General features: G+C 51.9%; 1 protein-coding gene across 1 annotated transcript in view; it reads right to left on the bottom strand.

Moving 5' to 3' along the window:
- ADARB2 (adenosine deaminase RNA specific B2 (inactive)) overlaps positions 1 to 22,373 on the bottom strand; it is a 455,480-nt gene that overhangs the window by 36,672 nt on the left and 396,435 nt on the right. The window contains exons 5-6 of the mRNA XM_023632103.2: positions 8,615 to 8,783; positions 5,131 to 5,285 (exon numbers count right to left, since the gene is read on the bottom strand). Of these exons, the coding sequence (XP_023487871.1) occupies positions 5,131 to 5,285; positions 8,615 to 8,783 (324 nt within the window). The remainder of the gene's footprint in view (positions 1 to 5,130; positions 5,286 to 8,614; positions 8,784 to 22,373) is intronic.

The following is a 22,373-nucleotide window of genomic DNA, read 5'->3' as shown; positions in this document are numbered from 1 at the left end:
AGAAGCTGATGAAGAAGAAGATGATGATGATGACAAATGATGACGATGATGGTGATGATGATGACGATGATAATGATGATGGTGGTGATAAATTGAACATAAAATAGTTCCTATGACTCAGAAGCACTTGAGCAAACCCTTGGTCTGAATTGACTTTTGACACTGTCCAGGCGGGGTCTTTATCATGTCAACTTCGTGTGGCAGGCAGCACTTGGAGAGTGGAGGGGCCAGCATACATAACAGTTTACCACAGTGTACGGACTTGATTCTTCTAGGTGGGGGATATTTTCTCAGGGAACATGGTACTTGCTGTCCCTCTCTTTCTGGTGATTATAGTATCCTTATCATTCTCTCAATGCTTCAACTATTGTGCCATTTTCCAGACCTCGAAAGTTGCCTGTTACATTGTAAGGCTTTTCTAAGTCCTTACCCATTGCTTCTGCACAACCAACTTCCCATGCAGTAGACTTTATAGTCTGTTAGGGCCATGACAACAAGGGGGCCCAGCTTGAGTTAACAACCCGTTTCTAGGAGCTAACCCAAAGTTTTCAGGTAGATTAATTTTGCTTGAAGAGCCAGGTGCATGAGACGCTCCTGAGGAGTGTGTATTTTTGGCAGCGTTCAGCCTCAGGCTGCCCTCTCTAGCACACTCCCTGATGAGCTCCATCCGTCCCAGGAGGGCTCTGAGTGTTGGCCATCTCCTGGAGCCCATTTCCTCGGGCTCTTTCTTGCCTAATTGCGAGAGGCAGGAGGGAGTTGAAGATGCCACTTAAAGGAGAACAAAATGCCGATCCAACCGGAACCTGCAGGGAACTGAACCTAAATAGTCTGTAGTGGATTTATAGTGCTCCTGAGGCAGTGGAGGTGTGAAACCAGAAGATTCTGCCTGCCATGTACACGTAAATACTCCCCACTCCATAAGGTTAGTCTAAGCTAATTCTAATACCCATGTCATCAGGCTCTTTGCTATAGTGTTCTCTTATCTAAAACCCTTACTTTTGGAGATTGATGTCAAGATACAGTGAGGGTGGTGTCCAAGTGAATATTTTATTTTGGGGAGAGAATCAAAGGTGATGGAGACAAATGGCCATAGGAGAAGTTCAGCTAGGGAGCAAAGATCTATCTAAAAAGTGGGACATGTTTGAAACAGGGGTATAGGAGAGAGAAAGAGAGCCAGAATTGGGGAAAAAGTATAAGAAAGCAAGACAATATTTTAAACCACCAAATACACTTTTAATTTTCAAATTGTATTCAAAAGGTATATCCCAGAATGCATACCTTTGGAGCAACCTTTTATTTATTGTGGTAATAATATCTGTAATATCTGTTGTGTGGTCACGTGAATTATGAGGCCATCTAAATTCACTGATCCCACAAAGCACGAATGTTATCATATACTGCATGCTTCTGTAACTCAGCGGGCAAATGGGAAGGCAGGATTTCAGGAAGTGTACTTGAGGTTCTCTGACTTCCTGTGGGATTTGGTTAAATCTCTTCACCTGCCCTAATGTACAATGAGTGCAATTGTCTTAGAACATTCTAGGTACTTAGCACAGTCCGTAAGACACGACATAATCATGCTATTTCTTGTGGCATCTTGTGGGAGATAGATTGGAGCATCTAACTAAGCTGGTGGGTGGTCCTGGCTCCAGTGGTTGTTTGGACCTTCTAGAGAATTTTCTTACTGAGCTCGGCTCTGTGCTCCCTCACTCTTCAAAGGAAGGGGGAACAGTCCAGGACCCTGTTCAGAACTTGTCTGAGATCCAGTCATGTCACAGTGTGACTGCAGATCTGATGCACTAGACGCTTGTCCAGTGTGTGCTAATTCATGTGTGTGCTTGTCTGTATGTGCATGTATGCTTTTTCACATGTGTGTGCTTGTCTGTATGTGCATGTGTGCTTATTCACATGTGTGTGCTCGTCTGTATGTGTGTGTGTTCTTGTGCACGTGTGTGTGTATGGAGGGGGAGAGGAAGCTGAAGGGGCTAGGAGAGTCGGGGCACGGCTGTGGCTGGTGGAGGGGCAGGCATGCCATGGGCCTGTGTAGGGATGACAACAGCTCCTTGTAGACCAAGTGAGGGAGGGAGAATAAAATGAGCTAAAGTGATTGGGACCAAGCAGGGCGACATAGTGGCGAGAGGAGAGAGGCCGCCCCAGAGTGGGCCAGGTGGTGGACAGCACCTCGGAGACCTGGGTCTCCAGTGCCGGAGCTTCTCCCAGACTGCAGCGAGCTCGTCAGAACCCATGATGACCTCAGGGGAGTGGCCCGAGCACCTCTGTGCTCTGCAGTCTGCATTTGTGGACCTTACAACATTGCTGTGACCCTCAGGACCGTGTGCTCTGGGCTCCATTTAGGAGCACGGACCTCGAGGCCACGGGGCAGTGAGGCTGGGTTTCTACAGGGTTAACTTGCAGGAGGTGGATGCGCTGACCTCTGGGAATGGCCCTGCAGGCCTGTCCCCATTGACTCTGCTCCAGTGGGAGCCCCTCAGAGCAGAGGTCCCCTCACTCGCATCCTCTCTTCTGGATCCAACTCTCTTTGAACAGCAGCAGAGAGAAACACTATACGAGTGAGCGGCATGCTGAGCCCCCTTGATGGTAGTGAATTCTCTCTAAAAGGAAAACGATTCCTGAGCCTCGTGCCTTCCTCGGGAGTGTGGAGAATACTAGCGGTCTCTCCAGGATGCCCTTCCAGGCAGGGGACGGCAGGAATTTGGGTTTTCTTGCCCTACTGACCAAATAAGGGAAAGGCAATGTACGATCTGGGCTGACGAGTCTGTGGGGCAGCCTCGCCAGGTACCCCTTCTCCGGGGTGCCCTGTAGGACGTGCTCAGAGAAACCCCCGTCAGCATAACCCAGGAGCAGCAGCTTGTGTCCGCCTGGCATAGCTGCCGTGAAAATGTGGGGGAAATGCTTGATGTTTTTCTCCTACCTGCACCTGCCACTTCTTAAAAGCACGGTGAAGTAAAAGACATCTGTGTCTGCAAGTGAACCCCAGGGTGCATCCCAGATGTATCTGCTTGTTTTTCTAAACTGCTGGCTTTGCAAGTCAGAATCGAGGGCTGGGCAGCCACAGTGGGTGCCCAATGTACAGGCGGGGGGGCCCAATGAGCTAGAAACGTCCCTCTGGAGAGACTGTGGCCTCAGGCGTGACTGAGGCTCCTGCCGTCCTCACCTGGCTGCCAGACCCCCACCGGGAGGAAGCTGAATAAATTAAGGATGGCCCCAAACGTCCTGGGGACTTTCCCTCCCAGAACCTGGGCTCCTAGGCTGGGTCTTCATGACTCCAAGCCTTTCGAGAGAAAACGGAAAGGTAATTCCAAGTAGCTGTCTAATGGGCCACATTTCACATTTCATGGCAGAGGTGGTATCATGTGGGTCCAGCAGATAAACATCTCCAGGAAAAATGAACCAACCTCACAGCATCTTTTCCTTCCTTTCTCTTTTTGAGTCTGTGTGGTCTCACGCCCCCAGGACTGCAGCTGCGCCCCCTACTCAGGTGGCCAGGGCCCCCGCCTCCCGCCCTCCCGGGGCAGTCCCCTGAGAGGGTCCTGATATTTGTTTTCCTCCCTTCTCTTGATTCTCAATTCCACTTGGTTCTTCCTTTTACTTTCCATAGTGTGTTGTCGTGGAGTGAATGTTTGTGCCCCTCGAAATCCGTATGTTGAAGCCCTAACCGCCCCGGTGAGATGATATTTGGAGGTGGGGCCTCTGGGAGGTGATTTGGTTTAGATTAGGTCATGAGGATGGAGTCCCCATGAATGGGATTAACGCCCTTATAAAAGAGACACAGAGAGCTCCCTTGTCCCCTCCACCATGTGAGGACACAGCGAGAAAATGGCATCCATGAACCAGGAGCGAGCCCTCGCCAGACACTGAGTCTGCCAGCACCCTGATCCCGACTTCCAGCCTCCAGAACTGAGAAGTCAACGTCTCTGGTTTAGGAGCCGCCTGGTGTGTGGGGTTCTGTTACAGCAGCCCAGGCGGCCTGAGACACGAATGAAAATGTTCCTTGAGGACTCTGTCCCCCTCTCCACAGGGAAGGCGACGGGCTGGGCGGAAAGTGGGCAAACAGGAGGGAGCACTTTCCTGGGCCAGCCTCCAGCCTGAGTGAGGGGCCCCGGGTTCAACACGTGTGGGACTCAACAGCACTCTGCTCCTGCACCTCCTTTAGCCTGGGTGGAGGAGCTTGCCGCAGGCCTGCAACGCAGAGGCCTTCAGAAAGTGCTCATCTTTCCTCTGGGAAGTGGGACACACGTGGAGCCTTGATGGGGGTTGTCAGGAACCTTTAAAAGCGGTGTGTCTGGTGTGTTTCTACTTTAAGTTCTCTCTGCGCCCAAGACTGAACCTGGATGCGTCAACATCCTAATGGGACAAGCTCCCTCATCACACGCGTACATTTAACTTCACTGCCGACATCAGAAGACCTGCCTTGTACTGCTTCTGAAAGGATCTACGTGTGTGTGTGGCGCATACACAAGTACGTGTAACACACGCGCAACGTCAGCAGTAGAATCTCCTCACCCCTCTTATGGAGCAGCCGCAGGGAGTTTCTTTCTCCCTGGAGATATCCTGACATCATCAGAGCCACACCAAGGAGACCCCGGTGTGTCCCCACTTGGGAACAGTGTCACTTCTCGTTGGGGGTGGAGACGACTTCTTTCCGTGCACCTGCTCTGCTAAAATCCCCGAGAGGGTAGGCCCTGCCCGGGGGCTCAGCACAGACCCCTGGAGAGGTGCCTTTGTGGGCATCACCCAACACTGGCTTGGTTAAAAAGCTGAGCCTTACTCTCCTCGCGGTTGCAAATGAAGGCAGACACAGCCAGCTGGAGTTTCCCGCTCTGTGTAGTTCTCATCTCTGCTCTCCTTCATCCTATTCTCCAGACTGGGACGGGGGCCTTCTGACCGATTAAAATGGAGCAGAACCGGGGCCATTAAATAGCTAATTTTAGAGTCAAGCTACTGGGCTCCCACGGTCTGGGCATTTCAGGCTAACATGTCGGAGGGGTGATTAAGCAGCTCTCTGTGGACCCAGTCCTCTGAGGCCCGGCCGCACACCAGCGGGGTCAGCACGGGCGCCTGGAGCCGGGTCTGGGCTGCTGGCGGGAAAGAGGGAAGGTGTTCTCTTACGCTTGTCGGTGGTGATCTCGTAGGGCGAGTTGAGCCGCGCGTCCCCGCAGGGCGACGTGCTCACGTAGAGGTGAAACAGCACGTTGTCCCTCAGCCGGTAGCCGCCCTCCTTGGCCCGCACGAAGACGGAGCGCTCCCAGTCCTCGCGGCGCTTGCTGGGGACAGAGGACAGAGAGAGGCTCCTGTCACCATGTGCCTCAAGCCTGCCCATGCACTTTGACCCCAGGACGCTGCTGCTCCGCCTTGGGCGGTTGCCCCGGGTTTCTGTCCTCCTCACCCTTCACATTGTGTTTTCTCCCTGCACGGAAACTTCCAGACCAGGCCACAGCGAAGCCACGTGCAAGCGAACATGGCCTGCAGACGCACAGTCATCTCACTCCCTGCCTTTTCTGTCTTGGGCTGCTTGTCTACACAGCCAGCTTCCCAGCGGGTGTCAGCCGTGTCTCAGTGTTTATAGAACGTGCTTCACAGGCTGCCTATGTGCCGTCAGGTGGGGGCACTGTCACCTGGACTTGGCCTCCGTGGGGCTTTCTGCAGGGTGGGGAGGGCCCGGCCGCCAGTCCAGCGGGAAATCTGTGCACGGAAGTGCTTTTCTTCTGCATGCGACCATGGAGAAGGTCGAACAGCCTCTGGGGTCCAGGCCTGTGCCCTCAGAGTCTCCCGGCCTCCTTCTCGGGTCGCCGTGGCCCTGTGCCGGGTCTGCTGGCGGCCCTCCCTCCCCGCTCTTGTGCTCGCTCATCACAGGCAGTCTACTTTCTGCCGCTCTTGCTGTTTTTACACGTTCTGCCCCATTGGTGATGGATTCTGCTTTCCTGGGGCCTGAGATCACAGAGGCAGCAGAACAGACATTTTCTCCCCAGGAAACCTGAGAGGCATCCGCCAGCCTTTCTGCTTCCCTGCCTCTGCTCCCTCCACTGCCAGGTGCCCCCACCCCTCCCAGAACTTGGAGCAAACGCCGGCCCTGGGTCTCTGGGTGCAGATCCCGGCGCCCCCGGGCTGTGCTGGCTCTCTGCAGCTGCTGCTCAGCCCCCACGAGGGCAGGGTCCTGCATGCTTGCCGGCCAGCGGCTGGCGCCAGCTGTGACCCAGACCAGAGTTAGGGTATTTGGGAATATTTCTGATTGAGCAGCAGACATTAGGAGAGAAACCCTTCCCCACATTTGGAGAGATTGGCAACAGTTGGGCTCGGCCACACCCTCAGTGGGCCTGGAACCCGTGAGGGACGGTGCGTGAGGCTGCGGCTCCCCGCACATGGGCTCAGATGAGAATTAATCGGGGGCACTAGGGCGCCATTCCCTGTGAGTCTGTGCGGCACGCCTCTGGGCCGCCCTCCCCTTTCTGCAGCTGCTGCACGTGCCAGTGGCACGCCTGAGTCACTCCCCGAAGCCCCATGAGACCCCATTATTAGTGGAATTGAAGAACACTGCTTCAGAGGACTTGGAAGGGCAGCGGGAAGATGCGATGAAGACAAGGACGCCCACAGCTGTCAAGTCTCCGTGACCAATCGCTTGGGGCTGGGACGCGCCTGGATGGCCGTGTGCTCACATCCACTTGCGATTCCGCTCTGCTCAGTGTGTCGTAGGGAGAGACGCCAGCACAGGCGACAGCCTGCTGCTTCCCGACGGCCGGAGCAGCCGGCCCAGAACATTGGACAGCCCACCGTGGGAGCACATTTCCTTTTGGAATGCCCCCTTAGAACATGCTTGGAGGAGGCAAGAAGCAGACGACGTCCCCAAGCCCACCGCTGGCCTTGCACTCGGGTCCTGGGACAGGGCGGGACGTGAGCACATTCGGGACAGAGGGGCGCAGGGCAGTGGAGTCGAGCCTGGCCTGTGTTTCAGACACGCTCTGACCTGCTGGCTGGGGACAGGGGGAGCTGGCCTGGGGCTTGTCTGGTGGCACCTGAGCCCTGTGGCCCCAGGACAAGGCCGGCAGAAGGGAAACAAGACAGCAGGCTGCCTCACAGCCCAGCGCCTGGGGGAGGCCGTGCCGTCCTTGCGGAAATCTGTGCTCTGTGAGAAGCTTGCCCGGCCGAGAAGTTCTCGGAACAGAACACCGATTGGGGCCATCAGCTCCCCACGCTTTTCTGCGGCTCAGAGGCACCGAGCCTGGGGGAAAGGCTGAATCCTGGGTCTCCTTTGAAGGGGGACAATTTCGTGGAGATGGAGTGGATGTGTTGATGTCACCAGCGCCCTTCCATGCTGGATGAAGGTGACCGGGGAGCAGGGTGTTGCTCCAAGTGAACAGGCCGTCCCAGAGCCCACTCTCAGCTCCCCACGTGCCCCTCGCATTTCAAGGGCCAACAGCATCCGAGAGGCAGGCGGCTTTTCTGTGGGGTTTTGTTTCTTTCTCTTTTTAAAACAGGAGGCTAGTTCTGGGTTAATGACTGAAGGCTGGCAGTGGAAGAACGTCGCCTTCACTGCCCCCCACAGGGAAGGGGCAGCTGGAGCCAGAGCTGGGGGGCTGCTCCTCTGGGGATGCCGCTGCGCTCCTCCACCGGCCCCGCAGTGCCGTCCTCCCCTGGTCTTTGTCATCTGGAGCGTGCGCAGTGACTTGGGGCATGCTCTCAATGACAGTTGGCAGCGTGTGGTCCACGGGCGGCTGTGGCTGGCTGCCCTCTCTCTGCACGGTCTTCTTGACACTGGACTGCATTCCGGCCTCGTGAAGAGCATTGTGGTAGCTGCCCGTGCCTTTCTTTATTCGTGGGGTGCTGTGGTCATAGGGGAGCACTGGCCCCTAGCCAACCCCTCGATATGCACTGAATACTTGTGTCCCCCAAATTCGTGCATTCATACCCACCCCCAAAAGTGGTTTTATTAGGAGGTGGGGCCCTTGGGAGGCAATGAGGTCCTGAGGGTGGAGCCTTGTGATGGGATTAGTGTCCGTATAAAAGAGACCCAGAGAGCACCCTCGCCCCCTCCCCTGTGTGAGGACACAGCGAGAAGGTGCTGGATCTGCTTGTTCCTTGATTCCGGACCTCCAGCCTGCAGACTGAGCTGGCAGTGTTCACTGCTCAGGCCGCCCAGCCGGTGGTGTTCTGTCACGGCAGCCGGGTGGACAAGATGGCTGTGAGTGTCTTAATAGACACTGTTATGGGATGGAATGAGGGGGTGTGTGACAAGGTGTGTTCACACGTGTGCGCACGTGTGTGGGGGGGTGACATGTGTGCACCTTGCAAACCGTCTGCTGCGGTCACTCATGGGCAGGCAGGTTGCTTGGATGGAGGTCCGAGAACAGTGGGGAGGATGCTGGGCGTTTCAGTGTTTGACGGCCTGTGGGGCGACAGCGTGAGCTCAGGAGACGCCACCGTCTGAATGAGGACGTCATTTCAAGCTCACGGCCGGGCCCCGTGTGCAGGGGACCCGCCAGGGTAAAGGGGGCAGCAGTTCTGGGCCAGCTGTGGGCTGCCAGCCAGGACACGTGGGTCACCCACAGAGCCGCGAGCTCATGTCCGGGGCGTGAGTCGATGGGATGCGCCCGCTCACCTCAGGTGCAGCTCCAGCTGCGCGTACAGGAAGTGGACAAGCGCTCTCCGGGCCACGACCTCCGCGTGGCAGTCATTGACCACCAGCCCCTGGTCATTGATGTACTCGCCGCTGATGCACTTGGTGCCTGAGGACAGGACGACGACCTGCGCTTGCCTCGCATCCAGGCCTGGGGGACAGAGAAGGGGTCAGGACACGGCACGCCGCCCTTCCTTCACCTCATCCCACCCACAGGCCCGCCGCCCACAGCCATGCAGGGTCCGACAAGCACCACACGGCTGCTGTGTCCTGGGGCTTCGCGTAGCGACAGGGTGTGCTTTGGGGGGGTCGCGTGCCCCCTTGTTTCAGGACTGCGCCCCAGCAAAGCTCTGGTTCCCAGAGGTTCACTTAGTTCTCAAAACCAGGGTCAGCGGGCACCTGATCGTGTGCACCTGCCGATTCTCTACCTGAGGGACACAGAGGTCTGCCTCTCCCCACGTGTGTGCAGTGGGGTCCTGGGAGCAGATGGGACCGTGGGCAACCCGCCACCCAACAGGTGACACCAGGCCACGGCCGGCACCCGAGCTAAAGGGAGAGGAAGCTGGCTGCCTGCTGGATTTCGGGCTGCGACTCCTAAGGGGAGGGGCGCAGAGCCTGTAGCTTGGCTGTGTACCATAATCACCAGATTCACCCCCAGAAATCCTGCCACCACCCCCACCCTGGGCCTGTGGGCTGAGAATTGCTTTTTTTTTTTCGTGAGGAAGATTGTCACTGAGCTAACGTCTGTGCCAATCTTCCTCTATTTTGTGTGGGATGCTGCCACAGTGTGGCTTGACCAGTGGTGCTAGGTCCTCGCCCAGGATCCCAACCTGTGAACCCCGGGCTGCAGAAGGGGAGCATAGGAATGCAACCACTAGGGTACGGGGCCAGCCCGAGAATTGCTTCTTAACTGGAAGATTCACTGACGGGAATGTGTTGTGTGCAGGATGGGGGCGGGGGCTGAGAGAGCCAAGGACGCCGTTACAACAGGTGCCAGCCTGTGGGTCCTGCGCTTGCCTCGCTCCTCGCTCCCCCCACCCCCCCAAGTGGAGCCAGCTGTCCCTGAGGGCCACCCGGACTAGCGACAAGCTGTACCAGACACCCGGGTCCTTCAAACACGCCTGTCTCCCAGCCCAGGGACAGGCTCCTTGTTCCCACATGCAGACAGACGCGCTTTTCCGACCTCCTCGCCTCCCTGGGGCTGTGAGTGAGTCCAGGTCCAGGGGTCCGGAGGAGTTGGGGGTGCGAGTGTCACACGCTCAGCGATCTGTGCCCCAAGAGCACTTGGGGAAAGTGCAGCCTGGGCCTCGAGGATGCTCAGCCGAGAGGCGGTCAAGGCAGACTGAGCTGCAGCAGGACAGCGCCCCTGGAGTGACGCCTGGCCCAGCGTGTCCCTTTCCAGAACAGCACCTCACAGGTGATGCTAGGGAGGCAGGGGTGTCTCGGGGCGCGTGGTGCCTCCCCTGGGCCGGCCCAGAAGGGGGGCTCTGCACGCCTGTGGCACGCTCCCCAGAACCCGCCCTGGCCTTGTGTCTGAGGTCGCATTTCAGGAACGATGTCTTCGCTATGGGTTTTCTGCTTGAGACTTAGGCTCACGCCCAAGAACAGCGCGCGACATGGCGGACCAGCGACAGCAGGGGAAACACGCCGCGTTCTCTGATTCAGCGCATTGGGGCCTCTGTTCTCCCCAAAGAGCCACAGGACAGATGGGAGATGAGAGCAGGCAATAACGCCTCCCATTCCATCCAGCTCTTTCCATCCTAAGGGGCCTCCGAGCCCCACAACGCGGCGGGAGCAAGGGGGGGCGGCTGCCGTTTCCTGCCTCCTCGTCTCTTCATGGTTCTGAGGCAGCTGCTTCCCGGGGCCTCGCAAACCCCGGCTCAGCGTGCTTTCCTGGGTTTGTGGTGAGAACTAAGAAACATGGCTTCTGCTTGCCTGTGGCCGTCGTATCTGACAACAGAGAGGGTCCCAGGGGCTCCGTGAGGACCAGCCTCATAGACTCGCAGGGCGCCCAACTCATACTGCTGCTGTTATCATTAGTGTTCTTTATATATGATAGGAGCAGAGTTTTGAGGTCAAACTCAACTCACGGGGCCATTTTCTGACTCTGTCTGAGGCCCCATTCCCAGCTGCAGGATGGGGGTGGTGCTCACGGCTGCCAGAGACGCCCTCCACCCGCCAGCCTCGGCCTCAGCATTTCCTCCTTTCCTGCCATCGACTCGGAGGCCAGGAGCTGATGACGAGCGTCCAGTGGAGGCTTCAGGGCTTGCTTTTCACAGGACAATGCTCTTTCTGACCACAGTCAAAGGAATCTTGCCAACAGAAGTGATATTCTCTGCAAGAACGGAAAGCAAGCAAAACAAAAGAAACCTCAAGAGCAAACCCCAGACTGGGTGTCTTCAAAACGTGCCATCAACCTGCTGAGTCAGGAGCCCCAGGGGCCGTGAGTCGGTCGAGTCTGCTCCTGGTCTAACGGGGCTTGTGGGCCTCTTCGTGCAGCTACGTTTTCTCTTCACTTAGATGGTGAATTCCTCCCTCTGGGCGGGAACCAGAATTTCCACTAAATAGTCCAAGAAGGGGCCCCCCAGAGCGTCGGTGCCAAAGGTGGATCTTCTGGGACAAGCCATCCGTGCTCCTGGGCTAGGAACACGTCTGATTTTCCAGGCCTCCATCGGGGAGTGGAGAGAATGGAGTTGGGAACCTATAAGCCTGTGGTACCTTTTAAAATTTTTTTTTAGAGGAAGATTAGCCCTGAGCTAACATCTGCCGCCAATCTTCCACTTTTTGCTGAGGAAGACTGGCCCTGAGCTAACATCCATGCCCACCTTCCTCTAGTTTATATGTGGGACGCCTACCACAGTATGGCTTGACAAGCGGTGCCATGTCCGCACCTGGGATCTGAACAGTGAACCCCAGGCCGCCGAAGCAGAACGTGTGCACTTACCTGCTGAGCCACCGGGCTGGCCCCTGTGGTACCTTTTAACAAACATCTGTGCTGGTGGGGATCCGGGTTCTGTGCTGCACGTGGTCAGGGTGGATGTGGCAGTTAGCAGCTGGTTGTGCCCACTCCGTTGAGTTCTGCCGCAAATACGTGATGGGCGGTTTCTCTAAAGAGACGGTGTGCCCACCAGGGCATGCTGGAGCGAACCTTCGTGTTTAGTAAAATTTACTTCCCGGAGGCGACAGTGCTGGGCACGTGACAAGTTCTTTCACGTGCTCGTTGCCCTGACCTGAAACTTTCTGCCTCGAGCACTTAGTTCTACAGCCTAAATGATGTCCCCCCTCCCTGCCCCACCGTGCAGATGCTCCTTCGAGATGAGATGGGAGAGTCGAGAAGAAGCAAGAGAAGGACGAGCAGCTGCGGGTGAGGGAAGAAGGAGGCGTGGGTGAGAGAAGGGGGGTGGGGCACCGGGCCGCAGTCAGAGAGCGACCCCACCAGTGTCAGGGGCCTGCCCATCAGCTGCAGCGGCGTTTCCCAGGCTGGTCCAGTACCCCCTTCCTTCCTCAGTCTCCATTTCTGAGATCCGGAAAACCACTCAGGTCCTGGCTGGGTTGGTCATTGCTGTCCCCTCCCTGCAGGGGTCTGGCTGCATGGACAGCTCAGGAAACGACTGGACACTTACTTCCCCACGTTTTGGGCGTGAAGTCAGCAGCGACTCTGCTTTAGGAAAGCGAAAACAGAACACACTGAGCTGCCTGGGATTTCTTCCCCAGGACTGACCAAAATGTGTAAAAGCAGCTCAGAATGCAGCGCTTCTCTTCCCACAGGGTCCAGCAGCCTGGTCACTTGCCACCCGCCGGCAGGGCTGCTTCCCGCACACAGGTCCTTTCCTGGCCCTTGACTGGAAGGGGTCCCAGGGTGGATCTGAGCATCATTTACCAACGGGACCTCACTGCACAGTGAGTGAGGGTGCCAGCTGCCAGGGAGCCACATTCTAACTAAAATAGCTACCCAGTGACACGCTGACTGTTGAGAAACGGCTAAAGAGGAGCCATTCTGGTAGAGACGTCATTTTGAAGATTCCAGCTTAATTAAAGCAGGTATTTAGAGAAATGGAAAATAACGTTTATAATTATTTCTCAAAGTTGTTCAATATCCAGATGTCCGTGCACATGCATGTAACTTAGCATAGACAGCTGAGAGTTGCTTCTTGAGGCTCCGGTCTGAGTCTCCCTTTTGATTTTCCATGGAAATTAGATCTGTAGAAAGAGAAACTGCTCTCCTGTTACCTCATTAATCCTCACTCGGCTTGACTCCAGTTCCGCCACATTCAGGACAATTATGTGGCCCAAGAAATGCGTTGTTTGTTTATTCACTTTCTGTTAATCTCAGTACCTTGCTAAGTGAAGCAGGAGACGTCGAGATATCGAAGACACGGCCCTGTCCTTCAGAGAACTTAGCATGCATTCAGGGGGATGACACAAAACAGAACTGTCTGCAACATAAGGTGCCGTGTGATAGATAGTGCATGAGTGCCACACGCAGACTGTGTGTGGATGAGAGAGAGGGGCCAGGGGGTGGACTCCAGACACGGGCTCCCTGGACCAGAGGCCAAGTTGGGATCCTCAGGCAGTGATTTATGAGGGAGTTCTCTCTGGAGGAACTTGGAAGAGAGTCATAGAAACAGGCTAGGATGGGGAAGAAGCAAGGCAAGGAGGGGGCTTCCCTAAGTCTAGTCTCAGGCTGAAATGACAGAAAGCGCTGGAATACGCAGGGTGCCAGGGGGTCAGTCTGCTTGGTGCTGAGCGGCTCCCACCAGTGGGGCGGGGGCAGCAGGCAGCGAGGGCCCGTGTGTGGCACCAACGGCATCTATTGCAAATCTGCACAGAAGTGGGACTGGGTACATAGTGGTTATTGGTCACCTCTTTTCCCATAAAATGGCTTTTGAGAGTAAAATTTATCTTGTAGGACAACATGAGAAATAGTTACAGAAAATACATACATACTAATTTCTATAGAATAAGTAGAAAAAGTGATCAAAGAGCTCCTTCTCCCGAAGCCCCAAGCCCAGTTAGCTTTGTGGGAGAATTCTACTGACCTTCAGTAGCAGACAATTTCAAGGTGATTTAAACTGTTCCAGACCATATAAAGATGAGGAAAGCCTTCAAATTGCTTTGTTATGAAATGCCTATATTATTGATCCGTCCACCTGACGGAGACCATACAGAAAGACAACTGCAGGTGGCGCTCAGCTATGGCTATTGAAGATTCCGAATGAAATACAAGCCACCAAGCAGCAGACGAACAGAGCAATACCGTAGTCACTACAAGGTGGGTTTATTCCAGAAATGCAAAAGTGGAAGACATTAAAAAAATTAAAATGCAAAAATACGACCATAAACACAGATACTGAGAAGCCACCTGACAAAATCCAACAACTACTTTTGATAAAAACTCAATAAACTAGAATAGATGGATGTCTTCCGATGTGAGTATACACACACACACACACAGACACACACACACACACCCCCAGCATCGTGCTTGATAGGAAACACTAGAGGAATTTCTACACATTCAGGGTTTTGGCGAAGAGGCCCACTATGACCCTTTATTTGACATCTACCGAGGCTATTAGCCATAGTAACAGGAGAAGGAAATCAGAGGTACGACACTTGGACGGGAGCAGGTGACACAATCATTGAACACGCTGTGACTGTATACATGGAAACTTCCAGAGAACCCAGTTGAAACGCTGCTGGAAACAGTAAGAGAGTTGATAGGTGATAGAGTACAAAGTGAACGTACAGAAATCAATAGCTTTCATGTACACAAGACAACCAGAGAGAAATGGCTCCCTTTGTAGTAGCAGCAAACAAGATAATAGGAATAAGCTTAACAAGTTATGAGCGAGAATTGTATGAATAAAATGTTAAAACCCTACTAAAGACATCAACAAGACTTGAACAAATAGAAAGACATGGCACATTCTTGGATGGGAAGATTCGACTGCACGTGTCCTCTCTCCATTGACTGACAAGGTAAACGTGATTCCAGGAGGAACAGTCATGGGGCTTTGTTGTTGACCAAGACACTGGTGCAAAAGTGTGGTTTTGTTTTATTTATTTTTGAACCATGCAAGCTGATTCTAATGGGTAACCTAGGAAATTCTGAAAAAGAAATAAAACCACAATGAGATATCACCTTCCACCTGTCAGAATGGCTATTATCAAAAAGATAAGACACAACAAGAGTTGGCGAGGATGTGGGGAAAAGAGAACACTTCTGCACTGTTGGTGGGCATGTAAATTGGTGCAGCCGCTATGGAAAACAGTATGGAGGTGCCTCAAAAACTAAAAGTAGAGCTACCACGTGATCCAGCAATTCCACTTTTGGGTAATTATCTGAAGAAAATGAAAACACTAACTCGAAGAGATACATGAACCCTGGTGTTCATTACAGCCTTATTCACAATAGCTGAGATAACGAAACAACCCAAGTGTCCATCAACAGATGAAAGGATAAAGAAGAAGTGATTTATATACACAACGGAGTACTACTCAGCCATTAAAAAGAATGAAATCTTGCCATTTGCAACAATATGGATGGACCTAGAGGGCATTAAGCTAAGTGAAATAAGTCGGAAAGAGAAAGACAAATACTGTATGATTTCACTTACATGTGGAACCTAAAAAACAAAACAAATGAGCAAACAAAAAAGAAACAGACTAATAGATACAGAAAACAAACTGGTGGTCGCCAGAGGAGAGGGTATTGAGGGGATGGACAAAACAGGTGAAAGGTATGAAGAAGTACAAACTTCCAGTTATAAAATAAATACGTCATGAGGATGTGATGTACAGCATACGGAGTATAGTCAGCGATATTGTAATAACATTGTATGGTGACAGATGGTAGCTGGCCTTAACGTGATTGTCATTTCGTAATGTACAAAAATATCGAATCACTATGTTGTACCCCTGGAACTAATATAATATTGTATGTAAATTATACTTCAATAAAAAAAAGAAGACCAACACGAGGAGACAAACCCTAGTAGATATCAAGCAGGTCATAAAGGCTCAATAATGAGTCACCGTGGTACTGATGGTGAACTGGGACAAGCGGAACAAAGCAGAGAGTCCAGAAACTGACCCAAGCTCATACAGGAATTTAGTACAGAATAAAGGTAATAATACCCCAAACCTGCAGTGTAGACAGACTATTCCATTAGTGGTGTCTAGCAACTGAAGAGCCGTCTGAAAAATCAAATTGAATCTTTACTTCCTACCACGCACCAGGATAAATTCCAAATGGGTCAAAGGTTTAGATGCAAAAAAGTGAACTGCATACAATGTTTACAACAGCTTTATGCATAACTGCCCAAACTTGGCAGCAACCAAAATGCCCTTCAGTAGGTGAGTGGATAAACTATGGTTCATCCAGACAATGGAATATTATTCAGTGTTAAAAAGAAATGAGCTATCAAGCCATGAAAAGACATGGAGAAACCTTAAACGCATATTAGTAAGTGAAAGAAGCCTTTCTGAAAAGGCTCCATCCTGTATGATTCCGACTACATGACATTCTGGAAAAGACACACCAATGGAGACAGTAAAAAGATCAGTGGCTGTCAGGGGTTGGGGAGAGGAGGCATAAATAGGGGGAGAACAGAGGATTTTTAGGGCCGTGAAACTACTCTGTATGATCCGACAATGATGGATACCTGTCATTATACATTTGTCCAAACCCATAGAATGTACACCACCAAGAGTGAACCCTAATATAAACTGTGGACTTTGGTTGATTAAACAAACAAACAAAGAAGTTGTAAATGCACGAGGAGAAAATGTGGGATAATCTGTTTATAAATTTGGTGGGTAAAAAGCCTTTCTAATTATAACTCAAAGTCCCAAAGCAGTAACAATTGTCAAATCCAAATGCATAAAAATAAAAAATATTACTGCATGGAAAAACATCTTAAAGACAGTAAAAAAGACAATTAAAAACTGGGAAAAACTGCAATTTATATCACAAACAAAGCACTCTCTCTCAAATGTATGAAGAACTTTTAAGAAAAAGAAACCTCAATAGAATAATGGGAAGAGGCTAGATAAAAACATTTCACAGGAAGAAGATACAAACGGTTCTTAAATATGTGGAAAAACATTCAACCTCAATGATAAAAATATACATCATCGAATTAAAAGTACAATGAGACATAATTCTTCACCTGTCAGATTGGTAAACATCCAAAAGCTTATTAATGTACGGTTGGAAAGGCTGTGGAGAAACACCTACTCTAATAAATAGCAGGCAGGAATATATACAGAGAGAGACATCCAATGGATAATTTAACAGTATCAGATTACAAATGCATATGCCCTTTGGCTCAGTTCTCTTTCTGGGAATTTATCTTACCCATATATCTGCACATGTGTTAAAATGATGTATGTACAAAGCTATTTACTACAGCAATGTTTGCAATAGCGAAATAATAGAGATGACCTAAGTGTCCATCAATCGGGGACTGGAAAAGCACAGGACATCTGTCACTGGGCTCCTGTGCAGCTACAAGACAGAGAGGAGAAATTCTCTATAGGTATATGAAGATTTCTGGATACATTGTTACATCAAAAAAGCAAGACTTGGAGCCATGTGTGTGATATCCTACCTTTGGCCTTGGAAAGGGGAAGATAAGACCACATGTGCACCTCCTTAGCATGTGTGAATGTGTTGGGAAGGGTATCTGTCCGGCTCTGGGGTTCGACCCTGCATACAAGCTGAGAACTCAGCCTGTTACTGCCTCACAGATGCTGGCGGAAGACAGGAGATTCCTGGGCCAGAGACAAAGGGCGTTCTTGCTCACAGCGCAGCAGGTAGTGCGAGGACCTGTGTTTTGCTTCCGTGCCCTTGCCCAGCCTCATGTGGGCAGGTGCAGGCATCCCAGAGGTGCCGCACATGCAGTGGTTTTCGGCTGCAGCTGGGGGACCCTGAGCCTGGGGGGTCCCCAGCTCTTCATAAGTGGTAACCAAGCTCGCGTGCACTTCATCCCGGAGGGAAACGTTACCTCATCCTTCAGGTTGCTGCCTGCAAACACAGCCGAAGAACGTGCCCGGTAAAGAGTGGACGCCTCTCTCTGGCTGGCCTCCTGCATTATCCTCTTCAGCCCAGAGAACTGGTCTGTTTGCTCTTCTGAAGGAGTCACCCCACCCACTCTCTCTCCCACTGTTTCTGAGGACGTGAGAAGGTGACTGGGCCGGCTTGTTCTCAAGTTGGTCTACATCCGACGCAGTGAACCTCCAATTTGGTGGGCTTCTCCCCAGGGCACCCCACCCCCCACACTTCAGGCAGTCTCTCGGAAGCTGCTTTTATCCATTTAACTGGGACTAAGCAATTCTTAGCCTCCTCAGACCCTTTGAATAGAATTTTCACAATACTACACCTGATTTTAGAGGAAAACAACTACTGAATTTCTAAGAATAAAACTGAAGGTAAAATATGTCAACAGGCATCAAAGAAACAAATATCAAACTACAGAACTTAAAGACATAAAGGAATGGTATTTACCCCATATGCAGCCTGCCCCAGGGTGGGGTGTATAATTAACTCTGCCTCCCTGTTTTCCAGCGCTGTGTGCATTGAGTTTGACGACTCAAGTTATAGGGTTTCCACGGCTCCCCTTGAGGGACGAAGGCTCTTCCACAACGTTCTAGCTCAGCGTTAGGGACCTTCCTCAATCGTCCGCCTAAATGATCTTCTGCCCAGTTTCATCCCCTCACTCATTCTGTCTTTCAAGGCTCCCAGCTTTCCTGTGGTTGGCATCCTCGGAATATTTGCAGGGAATTTCCTGCGGTTTCACTTCTACTCATTATTTGGTCAAAGTCTGTTTGATTTTCAGTCTTTTCTTGTGAATAAGTTCCTTCCTCTTCTAAGTTCTGTTTCTCTTTTCTAAATTTGCTCTAATTAGTTTGAAATCAAGTGATTTGGAAGTGTCGGCTCAGGCCCATCTGGACTGCGAGGCGCGTGACCGGACTAAGACTGAAGAGAACAATTACTTTTGACGGGAGATTTTTCTCTCACCAGGGTCTTGGTTGATGGCCGTCTCCACCAATCAGAAGATACCAGCGCCCCCCGGGGCTCCTATTCTCTCAACGTTGCAAATACGTTGACTTTGGGGGGACAGTAAGCTACGTGCAAAGTTTTGTGTGTTACGTTGTGGTTGATGACACGTCTGTAAAGGATGGCAGACCTCCAGGCACGGTGGGCAGACCCCAACCCGCGCCAGGGCACAAGTTCTGGAGTCAGATAGCCCTGTTTCTGCTACTTACCTGAGACTTTGGTCAAGTGAGCTTCTCTGTTGTCTCGTCTGGAAAATGGGGATAACACTAGTGCCATCAAGTCTTTTTTTTTTTCCACTTTATGTCCCCAAATCCCCCGGTACATAGTTGTATAGCTTAGTTGAGGTCCTTCTAGTTGTGGTTCTATCAAGTTTTCTGAGGATTAAAGAAAATTGTGTCAAGTGTTTACCACATGCCTGTTATCCAGCAAAAGTGCCATGATTTCTAGCTATTAGTACTGCATATATTTGTTTCTCTTATTCACAACCAGACCTTTTTCTATGACTCCTATTGCTAGAATGACATAGAAAACCACGTGATCTTTTATGACTTATATTGACCATAAAGCACGCGTTCTTCATATGAGAGCAAGAGGGCTGGTTTGAAGCAGCTGATAAACACAGCATGTTTGAGCACCTCTTAAAAATAAATCTGACTATGGCACCAGGCTATAGGCAAAACCAAAATTCAGGATGAGTCCTCACTGAGAGCTCCTACATTATAATCTCAGGGCATACTTTTTATCTTTTTCATTCATGCATTCAAGCATTCATTCAACATGTACCGAACACCTAATTTATTTGAGAATGAGAATGAGAGAATGAGGATGCAAACTGTGAAGTTCCAAAGTCCCTTTTGTCACCCTATCCTGACAGCCAGGGAGGGAGGCAGGCACATGGAGAGAGAAGTCCTCACCGTGATGATGGCTGGCACAGATCTGCGGACACCTTCCAAAAGGATGGGTGACGGGAGGAGTCAAGGTAAGTCTTATAAGTGACTGGGAACCAAAGACAGTGTTGAAAGATCATTGAATGACCAGGCTGGTTCCGAGGGACGTGGACAGGCTGTGGAGGGGGCATGGCAGAGGGGACAGGCTTCAGTCTGCAGACCGAGCAGGGCGGCCCTTCCGGTTCAGAGGAATAGAGGCTGAGCTGGGGCTGCTGCCCGGGGATGCCAAGGGGAGACAGACCAGACTGCACCTCTCCCTGCCATCCAGACTGCAAGGCAGAGCAGCACCCTCGGCTCTCACTGTGGGGCCCAGCGCTTTCTCTTCCATCTACGTCTCTTCTCCCTGGTCCTCTCAGCTGCTGTCACCCACCTCGGCCGTTTCCCCACACTCAGAGCAGACCTTCTTGGCAAGAGCTTCTCCAGCTCCCTTCCAGAATCTCAGGCTGCTCCCCACGGGTCTCCAGGCCATCCACCCCACAACACACGTGTGTCTGAGACTCACGGGGAGTCATACACATGCTGGGCCCCCTGTGGGAGGGCAGGGTCAGGCGGGGTCTCTGGAGCCAACACAGAGCGGGTGACAATCTTGTTTCAGCCATTGGACTTGGCTTTGTCTACATGACAACAGTGCGTCTGACACAACTTCCCTAATAAACAAACCCAACTTCTCCAAGTTGAACACTTCGGGGTTGGGGATCAGGCAGACCCACTGTAGTCGTATGTCGTGCCCCCATGACCTTTCTACTCTCTTCTGATGAGCGCTAATAACTCGGTTATTGTTCAATGTTATAACACAGTAGCAAGGGGCATTTGGGGGTGGAAGGAGATGGGGGAAAGTGCTTGCTTTCAGTTGGTTTTTTCTTTTGTCTTTTTGGTGAGGAAGATTGTCACTGAGCTAACATCTGTGCTAATCCTCCTCTATTTTGTATGTGGGATGCCACCACAGCATGGCTGATGAGCACATGTAGGTCTGCACCCAGGATCCGAACCTGTGAACCCCAGGTTGCCAAAGGAGAGCATGAGAACTTAAGCACTATGCCACCAGGCCGGCCCCTCGGGTGGTTTATAGATCACAGGTTCCAGGCCCTCCTGCCTCACCTGGTTCTGCCATTGAGACTGAAAAGCCAAGTTCTGGTCAACAGGAGTCTGCAGGACACCCCCTTCTTTCCCTGGCCCTGAAGGGGGCTGAGCTGAGAGCGGGACCCGCAGCAGTTTGGGATGGAAGGTGACAAAAGCCAGGAGAAGTGCAGAGGCTGAAACCATCGAGAGCCTGACCCGAGCCAGCAGCTGCTGGCGTCCAGCCCACTGGTTTTGTGAGACTAATACAAGGGCGATCTGTTAAAGACACTGCTAATCAGCCATCTTATTTCCTGCAGCTGGAATTCATTCCTAATTGATACAGCTTTGGGATGCATGAAATTCAAGGCTGTACAAGATATACATTATTGCTGCAAGGGGACCAGATCAACCTCCAAGGACGTTATCAGTTATGGCCCCAACACCAGCACTGCACCGGGCTTCCCTGGGTATAAACACAGTGGTGTTACAGTTAGTAAATATATTCATCCCTCCCTCATCCTCCATGCAAGCAAGCGGGATGACAAGGAACTCTTTGCAATTAATAGATTGAAAAATCTATTTATCTTCCCATTTGGGTTGGGCCGGGCACGCACTTCGCCCCATTAGTAACTCATTCTTTTAGATCAAAGGAACAAATAGGAAACGCCTGATGTGAGTGATAAGCAGTCTTCTCTTTTCTTCCACTGAGACTGACTGACAAGATCGCCTCGCTGGAGCTAAAACCAGACATAATGAGCGTGTGAAGCCAGAACTCATGAATCATGCATGGGGCTAACCATTTAAGTGAAGTGCTTTCCTCATCCATACGCAATCACTTGATGTTCTCGTTTCTGTTCTCTCTTGTTCTCCGTTTTTGAGAAGGAAGATGGGGATCCTATTTGAAGGGGTTCAGAGGGAATCCTCATCCGGGCCCTGTGCATTCTGTGCTGTCCGACGTGCCCCTCACTGCCAACCTCCTGATACAGTCGAGGCTTTGCGTGGCCGAGGTGTGCGAATTACCTTTGGCTCAAAGGGCTGGTGGCCATCTGGTTGGTTAGCAAAGACACTCTTTGGTTGATGGCCAAGGGTACAGATGTGCACTGATGTTAGAGGGGCTGGCTGCCCCCTTTCCCCTGCCCCTCTCTGATCTTCTCCTCTCCTGACTTGTGGGACTGCTGCCTACCCTTTAGCTGACAACCATCAGGGATGGCCCCCAGGCTGAGACTCCTGCCCTGCGAGCTACTCCTTCCTTCCCTCACTTTAGCCCTAAGGGTTCTGACCCTGGGAGCTTGGCTGTTTACCACTGGTGACCACTCCCTTCCTGAGCTCGCGGTGGTGCCATCTCCAGAGCTCCTCTCTGAAGCACTTGTGAGCCCGACACAGAGGAGGCAGACGGGATCTGGTGAAGGTGCTCCCGGACGGACAGGCGGGAGTGAGGACCCGTCGGGTGGTTGTGAAGTGTTGGGCAGGAAGCAAGGGGCCTCATTTTGCTGATGAACCATAGACTCTGGGTTCCATTAGTGTGTCACCCATTCTGCCTTGGAAGCGTCCAAGGACAGCACCATCTGCTCCCCCAATACTGACCATGGAGCTGCCCTTCAATATTATCTAATGCAGATGGAGAAAGCTGGAAAATTTGAATATGGGGTCAACTGGCTAAGAAAGGACTGTA

The sequence above is a fragment of the Equus caballus genome, chromosome 29 (assembly GCF_041296265.1).
Source record: "Equus caballus isolate H_3958 breed thoroughbred chromosome 29, TB-T2T, whole genome shotgun sequence".
Classification (NCBI taxonomy): Eukaryota; Metazoa; Chordata; class Mammalia; order Perissodactyla; family Equidae; genus Equus; species Equus caballus.
The sequence above is the reverse complement of the archived record's forward strand: the minus strand, read 5'-3'. Positions and strand labels throughout refer to the sequence as shown.